General features: G+C 32.3%; 1 protein-coding gene across 1 annotated transcript in view; it reads left to right on the top strand.

Annotated features, from left to right (window-relative positions):
• The first annotated feature begins 1276 nt into the window (after positions 1-1276).
• The window catches only part of LOC107453634 (ectonucleoside triphosphate diphosphohydrolase 1), a 42097-nt gene continuing 22139 nt past the window's right edge, over positions 1277-21234 (top strand). The window contains exons 1-5 of the mRNA XM_087158575.1: positions 1277-1363; positions 2752-2983; positions 8244-8428; positions 14158-14217; positions 16354-16477. Of these exons, the coding sequence (XP_087014701.1) occupies positions 2755-2983; positions 8244-8428; positions 14158-14217; positions 16354-16477 (598 nt within the window). The 5' untranslated portion in view covers positions 1277-1363; positions 2752-2754. The remainder of the gene's footprint in view (positions 1364-2751; positions 2984-8243; positions 8429-14157; positions 14218-16353; positions 16478-21234) is intronic.

Below are 21234 nucleotides of genomic sequence, written 5' to 3'. Positions count from 1 at the left end.
CTATTTTATAGAAACATGAATTAAAACTTCTTAATATGTCCTCATATTTAACCAAGTTAATTTTCCATTCAAAATAATTTTGAATATAGGTGAAAATTGAGTTTTCCAGTTAAGTTTGTCTTCTGAAAGTAGCGAAGTAAGGACTACATTTCGAAAGTAGTTTGTAGTCGATACATTGAAAAAAAGTAGTTGTAATTGACTACAATTGCAATAAAGTAGTTGTCATTATTGTTAATAACAAGGAAAATGTAGTTTCTTCGACCTCTGATCTTTACATATGGGCAGTGACCGGGGGTGAGATTCTTCCATCTAATATATATAATTCTCTTACGTGGCTCCCAAACTTTGGCTGTATTTCTTTTCCGCCGTTGGCAACGTTTGCTTTGTTTTGTTTCGACCAATGATCATCGCTAAAAATGTCACATGCCAAATCTAGCTGAGGTGGCTCAACATATAGCGCTTTTAAAAACGGAAACTGAAATAACCAGAGAGCATCAGCTGTGGCAATCTCATACTATTAAGCTAGGCAGAAATGAGTAGTCTTTGTCGATAGATCTCTATTTTAGTATTTTGTCGAAAGCGCTTTGTTTCACGTGAATTTATTTGACGATTTATTTGAATTACGAATTATACTATAGCACATTTCTACTAGGTATAACGAATTACATGTCATTTATTTGAATTCAAATTTATTTTAATGACTTAGTATTTACTAAAAAGATGTATTTTTTTTTTTTAAAAAGTCTTATATAGATTTGAATGATTGTTTTGAATTCTTAGAATTTTGCGCATTTGCAATGGATGTAAGTTAGCAGCGAGCGAAGCGAGCTTGGTTTGCGAAGCAAACCATTTAAGATTGCGGAGCAATTTTCAGGCGTTGGAGAGCGTTAGCGAGCAAGGGGCGCAGCCCACTAGTTTTATAAATTGTATTAAAAAAATTAAGATTAAACAATATTGACTTATATATTTTTTAAAAATAAATATATTCTGTTATATAAAGTGTGCATTTTCTTTCTATGAATAGTGATTTATTATCATGCAGACACCAATAATTTGAATAGTTTATCACCAGAAAAACTTTAAAAAAGGAAACCGACATTTATTGTTCCAATCAAGTATTCAATTCTCATTTACTGTCGAATTTTTTCTTAAACAACCTTCGCACATAAATTAATTTAATGTGATATGCGCTTGAAAGAAATTCCTTTAGATATTTTGTTAAGCTATATTTATTGAAAGGTTAGCATAAGTTGTTTTCCTGACGTAGGGTTTGAAGTTATTTTCGAAAGTAAATAAATATATGCAAAGTTTTTAAGCGATCTAACTATATTTTCTTTTGAATTCAAAGGTCCGAAACAACCTTGTAAGTTATTTTCTTTTCTCAGTAAAAACAACGCTTATTTCGATAGTTTAAAGACATTTTTATCTGGCGTAACATTTCTTTTACGCTTATTCTTGAAAAATTATTAAACAAAAGAATGTGTTATTTCAATATTCAGTGGGTTAATTCATTTCGTGTTATTTCAGTAAAATATAGATTAAGTATTTGATATAGTATTTTGTTGTCCTTGTATAAACCGCATTTGCGTCGATGAGTTCATTCGAAGGACGATTTTATAAGTCGAAATCTTTCAATTTTAACTTAAATAAAAACTCTAACAAATGATATGAACTTAGTCTAAATGAATCATCAACGTTGATTTTAATTTTTAAACCTTAGCTGTCTCTTTACTTTAAAATAATATTTAAATGATGGTAAGCATTAATTTATTTAATATGTATTACTACACTGACGTAAGGAATGAAGAGAAATTTGCAGACTGGGTCGATTATCTCTAGAGATCTACTGGAGTGATTTTAATGATCTGTACATACAAAGCAAAAAACCATTCAACAGACGCATGATCGTGCATAACACTCCTTGGTGTCGGAAGGTATGAAATTGCTGCAGGGCAATTGCCATAGGAAATGATAAACTGTCTTATTTCAAGCATGAAATCACGGTGTCTGTAAGAGGTATCAGTGATTTCACATTTTAATGTTACTAAGAAAAAATATTCTCATAGGTACTGTGGGAAAATAACCATGTAATTGCAAAAGGAACAATTTCTTATTGGAGGAAGAATCTTTTGAAATAAAACTATAGTTAATTGATGACTATATGAAGCATATTTAATTATTCAATTTAAGATAATTAGATTTTTTTGTTTGTCTATTCTGCAACCGCTGTTTCATAACTCCAACAAGTGATCAAGCGCGTCTATTACAATTGTTGAATGGTTATTTCTTTTGCATTGCCTCAATGTATGACCATTTTTTTTTATAACCATCGTTGAAAAGCCGACCCAATTTTTTGGGCTTACGACTACTGATGTTCAACTCCTTGAACTTCTGCATCAAGTCTTCGTGGAGGACTTTTTGATGGAACTAACCAGCATTTGCGTTACAAGGAGAGGAAGACATTGCCTCAACGTATCATTAAAATCGGCCCAGTAGTTCTGGAGATAATTAACCCAGTCAGATCTTCATTTCTTACGCCAGTGTATGTAAGAACTAATACTTATAAAATAATGCAGTAACAAAATAATAAGATGCAAAAAAGTTTGAATTTCAAAGTGGGAATGTCAACATTAAGTGTGCAAAAAGTTAAATCCCAGCATGTTTCTCGGAGTTGAAAGGTATTAATCAATTACGATAAATAATCTTTTTAGTAGAAAGAAAAAAACAGTGGCCATCCATTCTCTCATATAGGTAATGCTTGTCCATCTTGAGCCCTATCCTCCGTCTGTGGAGACGCCCCCCATGATGGTGGACGTGGATCAAGATTTGACCGTAGAAGACCTCATCACTTTGTATTGCCATGAGAATGTGAGGGCAGGAAAAGAGATTATCGTCTGGAATGGAAACGCACCCCTTCCAATGGAGAAGACGCTGCTGCAATTAAGAATACCCAATGGTCACACACTCAGAATTGGATTCAAAGGTTTGTCAGAATTTATTACCCTAAATGACCATTTAAAGCATAATACATAAATACCATTAACACATTTTGTTTTATCTCTATCTGAAAAGAGAGAGAAAAGAAAAATTCCTTTTTTACCTTACATTTCGTCTGATTGTTGTGCAAAAACTGATCCTATGTTATACGGCGACTGTCTGCAGGTCGCCACATTGTTTAGTATCATTATCTTTAAGTAAATATAGAATTATTATTAATATTTAATAATATTCTGCATATCCCATGAGTCATCGCAGATAAGAGAGTTCGCCTTCCAATGAGGTGAAACTGAATCCCGGCGATGGTTGGTAGATACGAATTCCTCATCCGGTTTGCACCGACCACAGTGCTGACGTGAAATATCCTCCGTGGTAGACGGATCATGGGTTAGAGTCCCCTTGCCGTCAGGCTAACTGTGTAAGGTTCTCGTGATCTTCCTCTCCTTGTAACGTGATCTTCCTCTCCTATAACGTGAATGCGGGTGAGTTCCATCAAAAAGTCCACGAAGGCAAATTTCTTCCAATATTTGATCCAGGAGTTTCCTTGTCTTCTGAATTGGATTGACAAGGGTACGGGGTTGAACATTAGTTAGTAGCAGTAAACCCTAAATTGGGTCGGTTATTCAACGACAGTTATAAAATAAAATAACATTCTGAAAATAATTTTATTTCAAGCTTAAAATTTATTTTACCTTTAGAAACGAATTTTTTACGAAAACTAATCCAAAGAAAAATTTTACATTATCAACGGATATGAATTATTTTTAGCATATTTTTTAGAAAAACTGTTAAAAATGCTACAACTGGTTAGTTTTCAAAATTTCTTAATTTTGCGCAATATCTTATTGTTGCCAAAATTTATTCATTATTCCATATTTTCCTTTTATATAATTTTTCTTTTCCTTTTTGAAGTTGAAAGTTACAAAAAAATGAATGCGTTACCTTAAAATTACCAAGGCTTTGACCTAAAAATAAGAATGCTAGAATTACAAATTATAATTCGGAAAACTCAAGAGTGGTCAGAGTGTTACAAACATAGATCATATTTTATTTCATTTTTTTAATGGGTGAAATAAAGAAATTATTCATTAAAATAGGACTAAACGCACTACTAGTGAAAATAGTTGCATTCAATTACTTATCTAACTTATTTTTTTCATAAATTTTAAAGAAAAAATATTGAAACTTAATAAAAACGAAATCGGTCAAATAGCTCTTGATAAATCAAACTTTAAATAAACCACTGTTATTAAAATCTTATATTTCAGAAACTATTCGACAGATTGCGCTCAAATTTCATTTTTAACTACTTAAAAGTGCATTCATTAAAATTATGTAAAAATGTGCCTCACAATTTAAAAACTTTTTAACCATTTTTAAATAAAATAATGAAAAATAATAACTATTAAAAATTATTATTATTTTTTCTGCATGGAAATATCTTTATGTAAACTAATCTTATAATTGTGTAGAAAAGTGTTTAGATTCTTTTGAAAAGTTTTTCGAAGTATGGCAAAATACGGAAAAATTTACATTAAGGGTTCCAAACTTTTGATCTCTTTGATTTGAAATACTTAAATAATTATTTTGAAACTTTAGAAGTGTTTAAGTAACGCCCATACTTATCAATAAAGTTCGAACTTTAAGAGGTTTGAGGGCCATAAATTAAGATCAGAAATGAATGTTTTTGAACACCCTATGCTAAAAAACACAGCGATGAGCTTGTAACTCTCGTCTATTACGTTGATTACCATATAAATTAACTGCACATAATTTCGTAAACTTTGCTAAAATTTTCATGGAGATGAGAATATTTTCATGAAAAACCATTATTCTTTTACTTATGCTTCCCTACTATAACTGCAGAAATATTCAATGAAATATACTAAAGTTTTTTGAGTAATATTTAATTAATGTAAAAATATCATTTTGAAATATTGAAAAAAAAAATCGTCAAAAATTGCACAAGTTATGGGTTTTTAAAATAATCCCTGCTCGGAAAATATTTAACATTTTTATCATGATTCTGCTTAAAATCGTATCTGGACAACAATAAAAAAATACGATTTATATATTTTAAAAATGTAAAAAGTTTGCATCAGATGTCTACGCTTTTGTACTTTTTTTTTTATTGAAAGCTCTAAATTATAAGGGGTTTTTCACAAATTTCATTTTGTATCAAAAAACAAAATTTCATAATAAAAATTAATATAATTAATGTAATTTCAGAATAATAATTAATTAATTACACCCTAAAATGATGGTCTGGACAACACGTGATGAAATTAGGAAATAAGACATTAATATAAAACATAATTTAATATGGTCTCTGGTCCTTTATAATAGCCATGTCATTTTGAATAAATCCTGTTTAATTTAACAAAATTAAAATTGTGGAAAACCCCTTTACCATTCGAAACTTTCTTTCCAAAATAATATGAACAAATTAAAAAATTGCTAGAAACTTTAAAAATTTTCAAGCCATTCAAATCGGAATTTTTAAAGTTATGAAAAATACTGTTCAAAACAAAATGAAAAAAAAATTTTTTAGTAAATGTTTTTCTTCCATGTGTTGTAAGAAAAAATTACTTTAAATACTCATATCTTGCGCAATTTTTAACAATATTTTTTTTCAAATTTTAGAATTACGCTTTTATTATTAACTGAAAATTTCCCTTAAAATTTTGTTTAATTTTATTGATTATTTCTGCAGTTATTGTAAGGAAACGTAAATAAAAAATAAAAAAAACGTTTTTAAAACGAAATTTTGTGCAGTTATTTCACATCATAATCAACTTAATTTACATCAGTTAGAAGCATTGTGTTGTATTTTATAGCAAAAACATTCTTTTCCGTTTGTAATTTATTGCCGGACCTCAAACTTCAGGAATTTTTAAACTTTATTCATATGTATGAGAAATCGTTTGACTTAAACAGTTCTAAAGTGTCAAAATATTTCTATAAGTAATTCTTTTCCTCTCCATAATTTTGTACAATCCCTGTATTTTGAGGGTCGGTCCAAATTCGTCGAAAAAAAGGTCTGATTATTCAACGAAAGAACGTTTTTAAGAGTGTGCGATTTTGTTACTTAAAATATTGTCTTCATTAATTAGTTGGCATATTTAGTGCTAGACCCACGGGCCATTAAGATTGAATACGAGAATGGGATAGCCTGGCTGGTAGGGCTCATGTCCAAGAGTTCGTGGGTTCGATCTCCGCCTGCCGAAGATTCCCTGTGTGGTGACTGATGCACGTTAAATCTGTCGAGTTACAAAGTCAAAATGATGTTTGAAATATCGGAAAAGATGTGAAATCACTCAGCGAGCGCAAGGTCTGGGCTGTAGGGAGGGGTGGTTCAAAACTTCCCAACCAAAAGAGTCCAATAAAACTGGAATCTGATCTGCGGAGAGAGAGAATCATTGTCATAGAGTAGCAAAATTCCCTTTCGGCTACATCAGGGAATTTTGCGACATCACAAATCTGCCATTGAATGTATGCAGCAGGCAGGGGACTAAAAACGCATCACTGGCGGTATCTCGTGCTTGACGGGTGATTTGTTAAATTTGAACATTTTAAAGACACAAAACTGACTGCACAGCTACAACTGAGCACAGTTGTTTCAAAGGAATGCTGCGACGAGGCACAAGCACTCGTCACCTATTAGTGTACAAAATAAAAAGGCTCTTCGTGTACAAAAACAACCCTCATATTAATATCTAGTACAGGCATCTTGCTTCCGCTCAATCAAAGTTGTACATAAAATCATTACTTTTATCCTTATTGTCTGTGTTCTTTCAATTAAGAGTAAAAGAAAGTACACGCTGCCTAACGTAGAAAATATTCGATTTTGCGAATAAATAAATAATAGTGGATATTAGTTTTTTCGAAACACACTCAGACACACACTATACAACATTTGAAGATGCAGTATTAAGTTTGAGAAATTTAGTGAAGGGAATGCAATAAGATCAGAATATTGTACACTATTGACAAAATTATGTCTAGTGTATGTATTTGCGTCTTGTGTGCTGGATATTGCTTGAATATTCACAAAATAACTTTCATAAAAATTTCCAATTACTGAAGTACGAGATTTGTGTTAGGTATTACCTGGGCAAACAGATATTTAGGACATTTCTTCTAGATTTTGGAATATCCAGCTCTGCAAGAAGGAGATAAAGATATTTTAAGGATGCTTGTGACATTATGGTTATTTTCAAAAGGAATCTAAACAAATGATATGTAGCAAAAACAAACTAAAGTTGCAACTTAGAATTCGCTGAACTGAAAGTGAATTATATTTTCTTTGAAAGCGCGATTTTATAATTATTATATTTTTTTTTGTTTAGATGAGAGTCAGAACTTAAATTTTAACTGCAGTGCTTATTGTTTTTTGATAGGCATTTGTAAAAACATGTTTTTATTCTTGCCTCTAGAGTCTTTTTTTTTTATTACTTCAAAGTTTTGCAACGCAGTGTGAGTGCTGCAGTCAAGTAAAATCTAACGCAAGATTGTTAAAAAAAACATAAAAAGAAAAGATATAAAAATACATATAAAGTCAGAAATGCAGCAGAAAACAACAAAGATATGTGTGTTAGCAGGAGACATCAGGGGACACACCTTTCTGTTGTCAGACCCAAAAACTGAAAGTGCCCCGAGGCCACATAATGGAAAAAACAAATAAGAAAAATCAATTAGAAAAATTGAAATGTAAATGCAAAGAAAAATTAGTGAAAACAATCTCGATTTAAAAGTACACATAGTAAGTCTTAATAATGACTTAAAAGCACACAGAGTAAGACTTAATAAAGAGACGCCCTCATATAGGAAACATAAATAAAGATAAAGTTACAGTTAGAATAACCACATCAAACTAAAATATAAATTGCCAAATCATGCAGAAAACTTTAAAAATAAATAAAAATTTTGAAAATTTTCAAAACTGAAACAAAAAAAAATTCAATTCGTATTATTTTTTAATCTAATTTATTTTCTTTCTTAATTAAAACAAAAACAAATTTGGATTGGACTGCTTTAAACGCTTTTCTATTTTGATTTTTTTTTAAAATGTTACCTATTTTGTCTTTTTCTGAATTTGTAAATTAATTTCATTCTTTGATTAGATTTATTATTGACTCGCCTCGCTTCAAATGACAAATTTTTTTTTTTTTTTGTTCCATACTTTTGCTACATCTAAAAATTAGTTTGGTCTTATTTTTTCAACTACATTTGGTGCTTCTTTTTAGAACTGAATGAAAATGTTTGTTTAGATGAAGAAGTTGAGCAAAGATCAGAGAAGAAGAAATGGATTCAAATGGCGATGGCTGTCGGAATAGTTAGTGTCATACTCATCGTCATTTTAGCATTGAGCATGTATTTCTTTTTCGAACACAAGAATAAACCGAAAAAAGAATCCTTCCTAGAAGAAACTGTAAGAATCTCTATTTTCTTATCACGTCTCTGTTTTTAGGGTAGATAGGTACTCTGTTTACGTTGAACTAGGGCTCATCAATGGGCTATTGGCGACGATCTGGGAATCATGCCATCGTAATATTTTGATCCTCTGCAGAAAGGATCGACCCTCAGCTTTGGTAAGCCGACGACCCGCGAGCAAAGTCGAGCACTTTACGGTAGAACAGTTTAACGAGGACCGATTCCGCGCACCCTCGGTCCCTACACTGGCTGATGGAAATTGTCACCCACCCGCTTACTGACCGTAACCAGTGACCATTCACTTCTGTGTTCTACTGAGAACCGTGTCTTTACGATCAGTTCACTGACCTGCTTTTAGGAAAATAAATAAACAAAATTCTCGGGATGATTCAACCATGGATCAACAACTGCTATCACTACAGAAGCATCCTTTCTTCCAGAGAACTTTGATTAAACGCTCGTTTTTCTCTCCATCCACTTGATTTTGGCCAGGATTATTTGAAAAAAGCAGATTCACATTTTTCCGATGTTTTAAATTGGCTCTGCTTTTTGCATCGCCAGTGCGGTTTTCAGGAGAACTCCTCCTGACATCAGTCTCGCATCGTAGCGGGTACCATGGTTACGAGTAAAAGTCACTTCGAATAGGGGGTGAATCGTGTAAGGGTCGTTTCACCGAATCCCTCTGATTCCCCCTTCGTATCGGCGTGGTAGTGATCTATTACCATACAATCGACCAATCCATAAACTATATTGGCAGTCTTTATCACTTCAGGGTGTGCGATGATAATCGCCAAATGAGGGAAGGCTTATGGAAAGGAATAGCTCTTTCGTAAAGAATGACCAGTATATTCGTTTGCAGTCGTCTGTTGCAGAAGTCAACTCAGGGGGGGGGGAGATGTGTGCTTTATTAATACACTTGTTGATAATTTGATTGAAATAAAAAAAGAAACTAAATCTGAAAACAGTTTTTTTTTAAAGTTTCTATCATATGCACAGTTATACCTTCTTTTTTTTCTTTCACTTGCCCCTGTTTGTTATTTCCTAAAAATAAAATTCTATTTTTAAAACGAATTCAAAAAAGGTTATATCCTAAAAACAAGATAATACGCTGATCAAGGGTAAATAACTTCAATTAAATATTATTTTTTATTTAATTTAATAATGATCGAAAAATTTCGAATTATTAGGTATACAATTTTTTGCATCAGTTTGAAGAATTTAATTTTACACGGCGAAATAAAAAAATTGTACAAAATCGGTCGACTAATTCCTAAGAAATCACATTTTAAATGCAATATATCCTTGATGACTTTCAGTTGAAGGGTCGCTAAAAAAATTCGAGAAAGCGAGTTTTTGAGTTAACAAGTTCAGAACTAAATATTTTCTAATGAGTAAAAAAAATATAGTTATTTTAAAATATTATTCTGAAAAGTAGAATCATGAAACATAAGAATAACTACTTTTAAATATGTATGTAATGATAGTTGATAAGTATAAATACAGCAATGATAATTTTATTTTTGAAAGTAAGACAGGAACAATTAGGCATTAAATAAAAAAGAATCGGTTTACAATGAACTTACATTGTGAATTTTCCAAAAAAATACATTTTCTATTTCGAAAAAAAACTCGATATAGTAAAGTTTTGAGAAGAAATCCTTCAGATATATAATTCCAAAGGGAAAAACATTTTTTTGACATAACAATGTTTTCTAGATATCTAAATTTGAAATATTGAGAGTATACTGAATCTGACTTTTTTGAAATTCATTCAGCTATTAATTTTTTGAAGTTATTAATCAGAATGTTTAACAATGCTTCGATAAAAACTTTTAAATTATTTAATTACTTTGAAAATTATTATTTTTGCTCTCAGTACTCAAACTTATAGTTTCTTTCTTTTCCACTCTGATTTGAATCAATGATTTTTTTAAACCGATTAAGTGACATAAATCTCAATTTTAATCGTTTGATTCAAAACGTTGACATGGCGACATTCTAAGCAATTTTTGATAGCAAAATATGAGCATAATAGGCAGAATAATGCCCAAGAAATAAAAAATGTGAGTTTTAAATATTTTTTTCATAAAAAATTCAGTTATATGATCTATAAAAAATAATTTTCCGGGATTACCTTATTTTACTTAAAACACTTGACACTTTACAATTCAATTTTTTCAATCATTATTAAATTGAACAAAAAAAATATTATTTTTGTATTTTAATTTAATTTTTAATAAAGGAGTTTTTCAAGGGCACGAAAAAACTTACTTATTTCTATAAAAATAACAAAAAGGACAAAATGTAAAAATAACACCAACGGCATTAAACTATCTAAAATAGTTGCTTTAACACTAAAAAATAAAAAATAGCAGTTTTGAGAAATTATTGAAATTACGTATGAAAATTATTCATAATTACATAGAAATTTGTATGCGTTTTTTATTTAATGTTTCCTGAAAATTGTGTTCCTGAAAATTTTGCTGCGTCTGATTTTAGATTAATTTTCATTTTAAAATATAAAATAAAGATTTACTGAACTTTTCCGTGAATTTTTGTTCAAGTGATTTCCCTTCGCTTATTCATGGTTGACGAACCCTTAAAAACATTATTTTCCAATGTCACTCGCTATTGAACTTCCGATGTTGGTAACAACTCCAGAAGGAAGTGTCTCAAATTCTCCTCATTTAATTAAAAATTTCTTTTCCAAAAATTAAGGCCCACCATCTTCTCTTTAAGAGAATAAAATTTCTTTACTGAGAAATCGAGCGACGAGAATCGACAATTGACAATAATGGATTTGCCATATATATTAAGACACATAATAATGTGCATACGTTGTTAGTAACTTACGAACGACTTTTCTCAAACAAGTTAACATAGACATCGATATCAGTCACTACAATAGCGATCTAGTTCTTGTTTCAATTTTCGATTTATGGAGCATGCGCAGCGAATCCTTATGAAAGAGGCACGATTTATCATTAATAATATTGGCGAGATTTTTGACTACATATTATCATGCCAAAGATAACCCCTTTAGTTCTTTTCGTTGTGAGGAAACATGCCCCAGGTGTTCTTTTCAAAAAATTGGGATGCCGGTATTTTCGATGAAACGACCCCAGAACCGGGGGGTGGGTTAATAGTTTTGATTTGATCTTGGTATGGGTCAGCGTGAGTGAACCAATCTCCATTGCAGCTCCTCCCTTGCCTATTACTTTTAGTCTGGAGAAGTTCTCCTCAAAGCCACACAATAATTGTGCTGTTGAAGTGCTTAATCGAAAATCTCAGTATTATTTATTTACTTTTTTGAATTGCGGAATTTTTACGAGTAAATGAAATATTAGTTTTATAAAAAATAAGTAACTTCAATACGATCCACTTCAAACAACGCACCCATTCATCAGTACTGAACAACAGACAAATACTGGTACAGATAATGAAGTGCCACCCGAGTGGTTAGCGTGCCTGACTGCGGAGCCATTGGCCGCGGGTTCGAATCCTGCTCAGGGCATGGATCTTTCTTTCTTTCTTTCTCTGTCCTTTCTCCTTTGTGTGACTGTGACCCGCCCTATAAACGGGTTTGTGGTTGCGTGACGTGGGCGACGCTGCTCCACCGCCACAGGTGCCCACTGGGTAATGAGAAGAGAGTAGCAGTTCTGGCATTCCTGTGGCTAATGGGACAAACCCCAAGTGCCCGCCATTAAAAAAAAAAAAAAAACAGTGAAGCTAAAATGATTCCAATGTTGTGTTTTTTTTTTATTTAATATTATTTGTTACTCGGTTGCTTTGCGTTATTTGATGAAGCAAAATCATATTTTTAACATTTCATCTCATGAAAATAAAGATGAACTGTATTCCGCATCATGTGACACAACGCTGTTGCTCAAGGCAACTCATGAAGTTTAAAATTTACTACAGCCGAACTACTTTCTCCCGTACTTATATCTTCGAGGGGTCATAAGAAATTTGTCATAAAAATGTACTGTACTGGTGAAAAAGTAATCGGCACCAAATTTACTCTAAAATGAGTTGTATCTATATAAGAGTATAATTGGTATCTATTAAAATTGCACCCATTACCGTGATGCCAGTAGTGCCGATTACCAAAATTAGACATCATTAGTGTTAATAATAGCATGGCTATTTTTTACGGTATCCCGTAACAAATAAGTACATTTTTCTATTCATTTTTTCTTTTTTGTTCATAGCTAAATTTTTACTTCAATTTGTAATTATTACTAAATTAAATAATCATTCACATCAATAATAATATCGGCGTTTTATTCCGTTTCTCTTCAACGAATTAACTCTATTTTTCCCTTAACTTCTTCATTTAGTTTAGAACTTACTTTTTTATTACCGTTAATTTAAAACTATTTAGTTTTATGAAAACACTTTTTAAAAGCATAACTATAAACAAATAAACAAGTGGTTTCAGATAACCTTAAAGATTAATTATCTGGCCAACAGGTCCGCTTATGCTACCACTATCACGTTGATAATTCAGATAATTTTTATTCATTATACCAGGTTAAATATTAGAGGAGCGCAATAGACAATTTGAATTAGAGCTATAAGCTAAAAAACACCACTGATGTTATTTTAAAAATATTTGACAAAACTGAGTCGCTTATAGTTCACATCAGGTAGCGGGTTCGAATCCCGCTGTAACCCTGGATGTATTCTTTGTGATGTCTTTCTCTGAATTGTTCCATCTGTATTTTCTACTTGACAATGACTTATAAGCCTATATTGAGCACACAAGTCAGCAAATGTATGTAATCTCAATAAAATAAATAAAATATAGTTCACATTAAAACAATTGCTTCCGCTAAGTCAATGAGAAAATTCCATTCCTTAAATGTCTCTAAATTTAAAAATCAGATCAAAAATCCGAAATCGGGCTTCGTAATAAATTTACAAATATACTCAGCTTCATATTCAATTTCGTATTCTTAGAATCTACCGTTTACGCCACAATACAGACGCACAAAGGTTTTAATATGTGTTATATATATTTACGGAGATTGTGTTTCTTTGTAACAATTTTTTTTACGAGGAATTAGGGAAATAGAATGAAAGTGTCTATATTTTCGTCTTCTCAAAAGGAAATTCCTTATTTTATTAAATCTCGAATAAATTCGGGTTTCTTGTAAAACATTTAAAAAGGCTTTCATATTGAATGGGTAAGGCTTGTTAAAATTGTAAAGCTTTAAAGAACTATTTATTTCATTTTTAAAATCATTTGTATCAGAATTACATTTAAAAAGACAATTTAAAAAATTATTCAATAACTTCGAGTTGATGTCTCAGGGGATAGAGCGTTCGCCATCCAATGAGGTGAACCGGGTTCGAATCCAGCGATGGTGGGTCGATACGAATCCGGCTCGAACAGACCACAATGCTGACATAAAATATCCTCATTTGTAGACGGATTGTGAGTCCTCTTACCGTCAGGCTAACCGTGGGAGGTTCTCGTGGTCTTCCTCTCCATGTAACGCAAATGCTGTTAGTTCCATCAAAAAAGTCCTCCGCGAATTTCCTTTAATACTGGATCCAGGAGTTCCCTTGTCTTTTGGATGGGGTTCAACATGGTAGCCGTAAACCCTAAATTGGGTCTATTCAACGAAGGTTATAAAAAAAAATAATAATAACAACTTCGTGCACTCCTGACCATTTTTCTGGATGAGCGGGATAAATCTAATAATTGAATTTCTTTTTCAGACTCTGTTCGGACGGAGTAAAAATCTTAGGTGTGACTCTCCCCAAAATGCATCTCGAAAAGTAAGAAGAATTTCTTTCACAATATTTAAGACATTTTAGGAATTGAATGCAAAACACAATGAAGGAGCTTTCGTTTGATAAAACCTCACAGAACCTACTTAAACCTAATTTCTAAAAGCTTTCTTTAAATTAATGATATTCAGTAATGATACTATTTTTATGTGAAGATAATAATCTTTTTTACCATACATTAGGAATAATATACCATGAATTAGAAATAATTTCCTTTTTTCAAAAATTGGATTCTGAAAAAAGTCATTGAATGCTCATGTGTCTGGTTATTTCTTTATTTGTCTGAGATGGTATCGTAACAGCATAAAATACAATTATGGCAATTTCTTTCTTTACAATGAAAAGATTTCATCTTAATATTACAACATCAGAACAACACAACAAAACTGTAAAACGGATCTAAAAAATAATTCCAAAAATTATTTATTATTTTGTGTTACACTTCTCGGTTGATTATTATATTAAACATCCCATAAAAATAAAGATGAACTGCGTCATCTGGCTATTGCTCGAGACAATGGTATTCAATATCGAGAAACTTTGGAAAATCTATCAAAAAAAATGTACAGTATGGGTACAATAGTAATCAACATCAAATTTACTTTTAAAATACTTTCTACATATATAAGAGTACATTTGGTTGAGTGTATTATTTTGATACGTTTATTTTTCATAATATATTAATGAGAATTGCCAAACGAAAAATGATTATCGTAAGTGTATTGGAACGAGCAATTTTCTTTAAATTTTATTATTGCTTCAAAAGTATCTCAATAATAGCGGCAAAAGTGCTTCATAAATATTTTTTTTTCTCATTACATTCTACTATTGTAAGCAATAAAAGCAACATCTGTGAAATTTAACGTCAACTGATTATAATAATTTTCACTAAGGTCACTTAGAACAAATGTAGCTCCATTTAACAGTTTTTTTTAAACCCATTGGCAAAATGGGTGTTGTTTTGGGTTTGATGACATGCGCACCCTATTTGGACGTCATCACACTTTTCAACTGTGTTCAAGAGTCATAGTAAACAGTGCGCATGCGTCGTCAATGCATGCGTTGCTATAGCAACCGTTGCTGTCTGATAATTTTTTTTAGAATTCTTGTTTATTATTATTTTTATTTTCCCCAAGTGCATTTTTAAGACTTTTCCAATATGTTAATTTTATGTATTTATGTTCTTTATGATGAAATCATTAATAATGGCCGGAGGTTAAATATTCAATAAATATTTGAAAATACATTATGATATGAAAAAAAAAATTCAGACTATCGGATGACAAGAGCACAGCCGTTGTGGTGGTTATAAAATAAAATAATACAATGGATGCAGATTTTGCAACTCATGACTTAAAATGATGTGGCGTTCATGAAAGTCTATTCATGTGTTCACGTATTTCTATATGAAAGGTTTGGAAGAGAGAAAAACATTTAACCAATGAGTAATCTGTGATCTCAATAATGAAGCCACAATTTTCTTTTACTTGTAAACAAAAACATAACTAATAGATTTTATTCTGTCCCAAATTGAGTTGTAACCAATTAACAAAGTAAAGAGAAATTAACTATCATATATACTTTCATAAGCCATAATAAATTCTCAAAGGGTTTATTTAAAGGTAGGTTGGTGGTTATAACAGTTCACATCCCCACTCCACTAGGGAGGGCGTGTGAACAAAACAACGGATGGTTCCGGCAGATCGTTTATGGAACACGTTATTCAGTAAGAGACATGCGAAAACCATCGGTCTCGCATTAAATACAAATAGAAATTGAGTAGAAAGGCTCAGTCTTGTAACCTTACGCATTAATGAAAATCATTTAATGCTTCCTAATATGGAAGTAAAAGAGGGACAAGATTCTAAAAATAACTCCTCCTTTGAAATATAAAACTAATTATTATTCAATGGTATGTATTCAGCCTTGAAGTCCCAAAATAGAATTTCTACATCTATTCTTTACCAAAGACATTTTATGAAAACGCAAGTGTTTTAATGTTGTTAGTAATACAAAAGTATTTATAATTTTTGTATTACATATATATATATATATATATATATATATATATATATATATATATATATATATATATATATATATATATATATATATAAATTATAGTTTGGAGTGGTGGTAGATGACGGGGAGTTGAATACATGTGCAGTCCTGTATTCTTGGGATAAATCTCGAGGAAGTGCATCCTGTGTCAGGGAAGAACTGGAATGCTGCATCAAAAACAACAAAGGTAAGTCGATTTTCAAAAAAAAAAATTATTTTTTTGCAATACGTCATTTGAAAATCTGATCAGAAAATAAAATAAAAAGGAATCGCACTTTTCTCTCCTTTGTAAATATCTTTTCATTCAACGCAATAACTGTTATTGCACTACAGTCCCTGGCTTTTGCTTTCGATGTAAACAATAGAGTTTGAAATGGAAAGGGTACTTACCCCTTTCTTAGGTTCTTTTGACGCAAAAGGTTCTGTAAAAGATTTCTTAACAAAATAAACGATCTGGAAGAACATAGATATAGTAAGTAAATTACATAGATATACAAGTAAATTACAGATAAAAAGATATGCCACTGGATGACAACTGACATGCTGCCTTTTTTTTCTTAATTGTATAAAGACAAGAACTCCTAACGCGCATGCGTTAGGAGAGTTCCGTTTTTGGCGGTTGCATTTCCGACATTGCTCCCACCTTGCGTACTTGAAAAAAATATAAAGGAAAGTACGCAATCAAAGTCACATTAGTGTATAAAGTCACAGTTCAAGTCTCTGAACAGGTTTTACTACCCGGCCACATCCGTCTTCTTGTTCTTGACAGTTCGCATTCGAAATCTCCATTGATGCTGACTCTTCAATCAAGGAGAATCTCTCTTCACCTTCTACTTCCAATGGATGAAGTCTTTGGTATGGTCGAACAACTTCTCCATTCATAGTTTTTATTCGTGCAACACTAGAGTTTCTATCAACTCCAGGATAATGTTTCAATATTTTAGCCATAGGCCAGTCTAATCTTTTAGCATTGTCATTTCCTACAAGAACAACTTTAAGGGTGGTGGGGAGTTTGTTTTTTGAATGATTTTTCAATTGACCCAAGTACTCAATATGGAATCTTTTCATTATATCTTCTTTTAATTTCTGGCGAGAGTGGAAGCTTTTATTCAGATGTGCCGAATCATATACGTCTAGTTCAGGTAAACTTCCAAATCGGATTTCTTTCAGAAATAAAGATGGAATTAAAGGATGTAAGTCGTCGACATCTTCGGAAAGATAAGTTAGAGGTCGATTATTTATAATGCTCTCAGCTTCGCCCAAAATGGTATACAGTTCATCAAAATTTAGCCGAGCTCGTCCCAATACTCTTCGCAATATTCATTTGGTCATTCCAATAAGACGCTCCCTCCATCCGCCCCACCACGGGGCCGTAGGAGGGATGAACGTCCACTTAATTCTTTGTATTGAAGCTATTTCTTCGAGTTTTTGCCAGTCGATGGATTGGAAAACATTATAAGCTGCTATAAAGTTTTTGCCGTTGTCAGAGTAGAGAGGAGAGGGTCTTCCTCTTCTGGAAACGAACCTTCGGAAAGCTAGTAAGAAGGTTTCAGTGCTCAGTAATGGAACAAGTTCAATGTGTACTGCTCTGATTATTACACACGTAAATAAGACAAACCAGATTTTTTCTCCATTACTTAAATACAATGGTCCTCCTAAATCTATACCCGTTATTTCAAAAGCAGCAGCGCTTTTCACTCGTTTCTCAGGTAAAGGAGCTGGCAATACCTCTGCATTCTGGACTTTAAATCGTTGGCAATTTATACATCCCCTAATGACTCGACGAATAGTTCCTGTACATTTTATTATCCAGAATTTTTCTCTTAATAGAGTCATTAAGATTTGAACTCCAGCATGACTCAACTTCTTACGATGATGTTCAAGTATCAGCAAATCAACAACAGGATGCTTACCGGAAGCACAATGGGTCGTTTAAAATCATCGGTGTCTTCTCGTTGAGTCTAACGGGTGGTCACTCGAATTACACCAGATTCATCCAATTGTGGTCGTAATGATTTCAAAATAGGATTCGAAACGGCTCTAAAAGCTTCTAATTGTTCAATAAAATTACTTCACCTCTCTCTATTCCTTCAACGGCGAGTGCACCTTTCTATCCTCGGCTTCCTAACATTAAAAAGGAAACGCATCACCCAAGAGATTGTTCTTACAAACTTAGGGTATGAAGAAAACTTGTTTTGATACCATGGTATCTTCTCTGTATTTACAATAGCAGTTTTCTTCTTCTCTTGACTTAAAATTTCCTCGTCCATCTCAATTTGAACTAATTTAGGCCATATTTTCTTCGGATACTTTAGCCATTCTGGGCCCTGTAACCATCTTGATTCAATTAGTTGTTTGATGGTATTACAACGAGACGGTATATCTGCAGGATTATATTTTCCAGGTATGTGATGCCAATCTTTAGGATGGGATACAGTTCGAATTTCATATACTCGATTGGCGACAAAAGTAGCCCAATAATCTTCTCTTTTTTTCCACCCAAGAGCATTTGTGGAATCAGTCCAATAGTATGTTTCAATATCTGGTTCTATTCTGTCTTTTTTAACATTCTCAGCTAGGCGAGCAGCAATTAAACACGCTAAAAGCTCAAGTCTTGGGATCGTTATTGCCTTCAATGGTGATACTCTGTTCTCAGCTCTGACTAATTCGCAGGACACGGATTCTTTGGTTTCTAGTCGAATAAAAATACAAACAGCATAGGCATATTGACCGGCATCAGCAAACACATGCAGGCTACAGTGTTTCAAGGGGAAAAGTTGTTTTCATCAACCATCTAGAAATAAAAATGTCTTTCAAAAGTACAATTTGATTTTGCCAATTCAGAAATTTCTTTGCGATATCTGCAGGTAGTTCTTTATCCCGTGGAATCTTTTGTTTCCAGCAATCTTGGAGAAGTGATTTTGGCAACAATGTAAAAGGACAAACCATGCCTAGAGGATCATAAATTTGTTGAGCAACAGCCAGAATTTTCCTTTTTGTTACTGGAAAAGGATCTTTAGTTACGTTATAATTTGAATTGCAGTACAATACATCTTTTGATAAATCCCAGGAAAGTCGAAATTAGTTTTCCTTTGTCCAGCTTCTCTGTCTCTTCAGTGATTATAGTTGGAAAAGGGTCATTCTCTAAGATAGTATAATTTCTTCGCCATCCTTTCAAATCAAATTTTCCAGACAATAATAATTCTTTCGATTGTTCCACAAAAGTTTCCCTGTCTTCAATCGTGTCGAAAATGGCGAGACAATTATCAACATAAAAAGTGTCCCGTAACAATAAAGCAGTGTCCTTCAAGAGGTTGAATTCTTCGTTCGTGCTGAAGCATCGAAAACGGGTCTTTTTTTTGTCGTTGATGAATTTTTACTTACAGCTCTGTGGAGAAGAAAATGTCCAGGTAGAACCTCATTATCCGTATTCACTTCTTCAATAATTCCTTCATTCAACCAGGCCAACAAGACGTCTTGATAAGCATCCAGGAGTTTTCCTTATGTCACCGCATATCTTTTCTTGTTCTAATACTTCGAAATTACAATTGTAAGCTTCATCCAAACTAGTTAAATATACTCTAAAACAGCGATGCGTTTGCTGCGGAGATTCAAGGCCACCGAATAAGCTATGTATTATAGGAACTTCTCCTAAACTCTCATAGTTCATCAATTTTACAGTCTTTGCACTAATATAGGAATGCTGGCTACCTGTATCAATCAGGGCCCGTATAAGATGTCTAGTATTTTTAGCTCTAAGATATACCTGTAAAGTTTGTAACAATACACTATTTTTATTCGACTGAATTGTAAGTGTTTGATCTTTCGAATATTCATCAGGTTTAGGGGTATCTGCTATTTCGGATTCATTGGACAAATTTGGACAATGAAATTTACAGCAACAGAAACACTTTATTTCACAATAACACTCTTTAGAAGCATGACCCTTTTTTAAACATTTGAAACCAGCAACCAGATTTCTTAACTAGCTCTCGTCTTTCATCTAAACTCATATTTTTTGCTTTATTGCAATCTGAAGAATAATGTTTTTTAGCACAAAAAATACACTCTCTTTCAAAATTATCATTTGCATTTAACAGTCCTGAAGCAGTAGGAATATCATATTTGTTTTCATTAAAATTACGCTTATAATATTTCTTATGTGTTTCTCTATCATAATCAAATGTATTTTCAGCAATGGCTAATCTTTGTTCTCCTTCTACTTCTGATTTCAAAAATTCCAAGAGAAGAGTTAATTTATTTATTTCCCCCTCTTCCTTATTTTTTTTTTTTTTTTTTACTAAAAGAGAACTAATATGGCGATCCCATATTTTCAAAATATCATCTGACAAACAGCTTTCTACCAGTGGGTACGCTTCGATTTTATCATAAAGTTTAACCAAATTGCATTTATTATGATTTACAACTAAACTCAGCAATTCTCTTACGTATACTTCAATAAGAAGTTTATCTTTCACAAAACGCGCTTTTAAGCCTTCGATTACAAGAGGATAATTCGAAGCGGTAGGGAGAAAACTTTCCACAAGGTCACGAGCACGTGATTTTTCCGCAGTGCTCTGAATTAAATAAACAAATTTGTCTTCTGCCGATAAATCTGGGTCATCATTAATTTTTTTAAACTAACTCCAAAATCCAATCCACCCTTTAATTGAACCATCATACTTGGGCAATCATCATACTTTCATCTAAGAGTCTTTTTATTTACCGATTCAAAAAAGGAATCATTATTCTTTATAAGCGGTTACTGACTAAGCGATTTACTTAAACGCTCCACTTTCGTTTTGAGCATAACGTATTTGTCTGCGTACGAAGCTATTTTTTCATATTCAGAATCATTTTGAGATATTTGTGTATCTTTTGAGAGAATGTTTATCATTTGGTTATCGGCCACTTCTAATTTTCGGAATTTATCACTTAAAAGTG

The sequence above is a fragment of the Parasteatoda tepidariorum genome, chromosome 3 (genome assembly GCF_982258835.1).
Source record: "Parasteatoda tepidariorum strain Cologne lab strain chromosome 3, Ptep-v5.0, whole genome shotgun sequence".
Taxonomy (NCBI): Eukaryota; Metazoa; Arthropoda; class Arachnida; order Araneae; family Theridiidae; genus Parasteatoda; species Parasteatoda tepidariorum.
The sequence above is the reverse complement of the archived record's forward strand: the minus strand, read 5'-3'. Positions and strand labels throughout refer to the sequence as shown.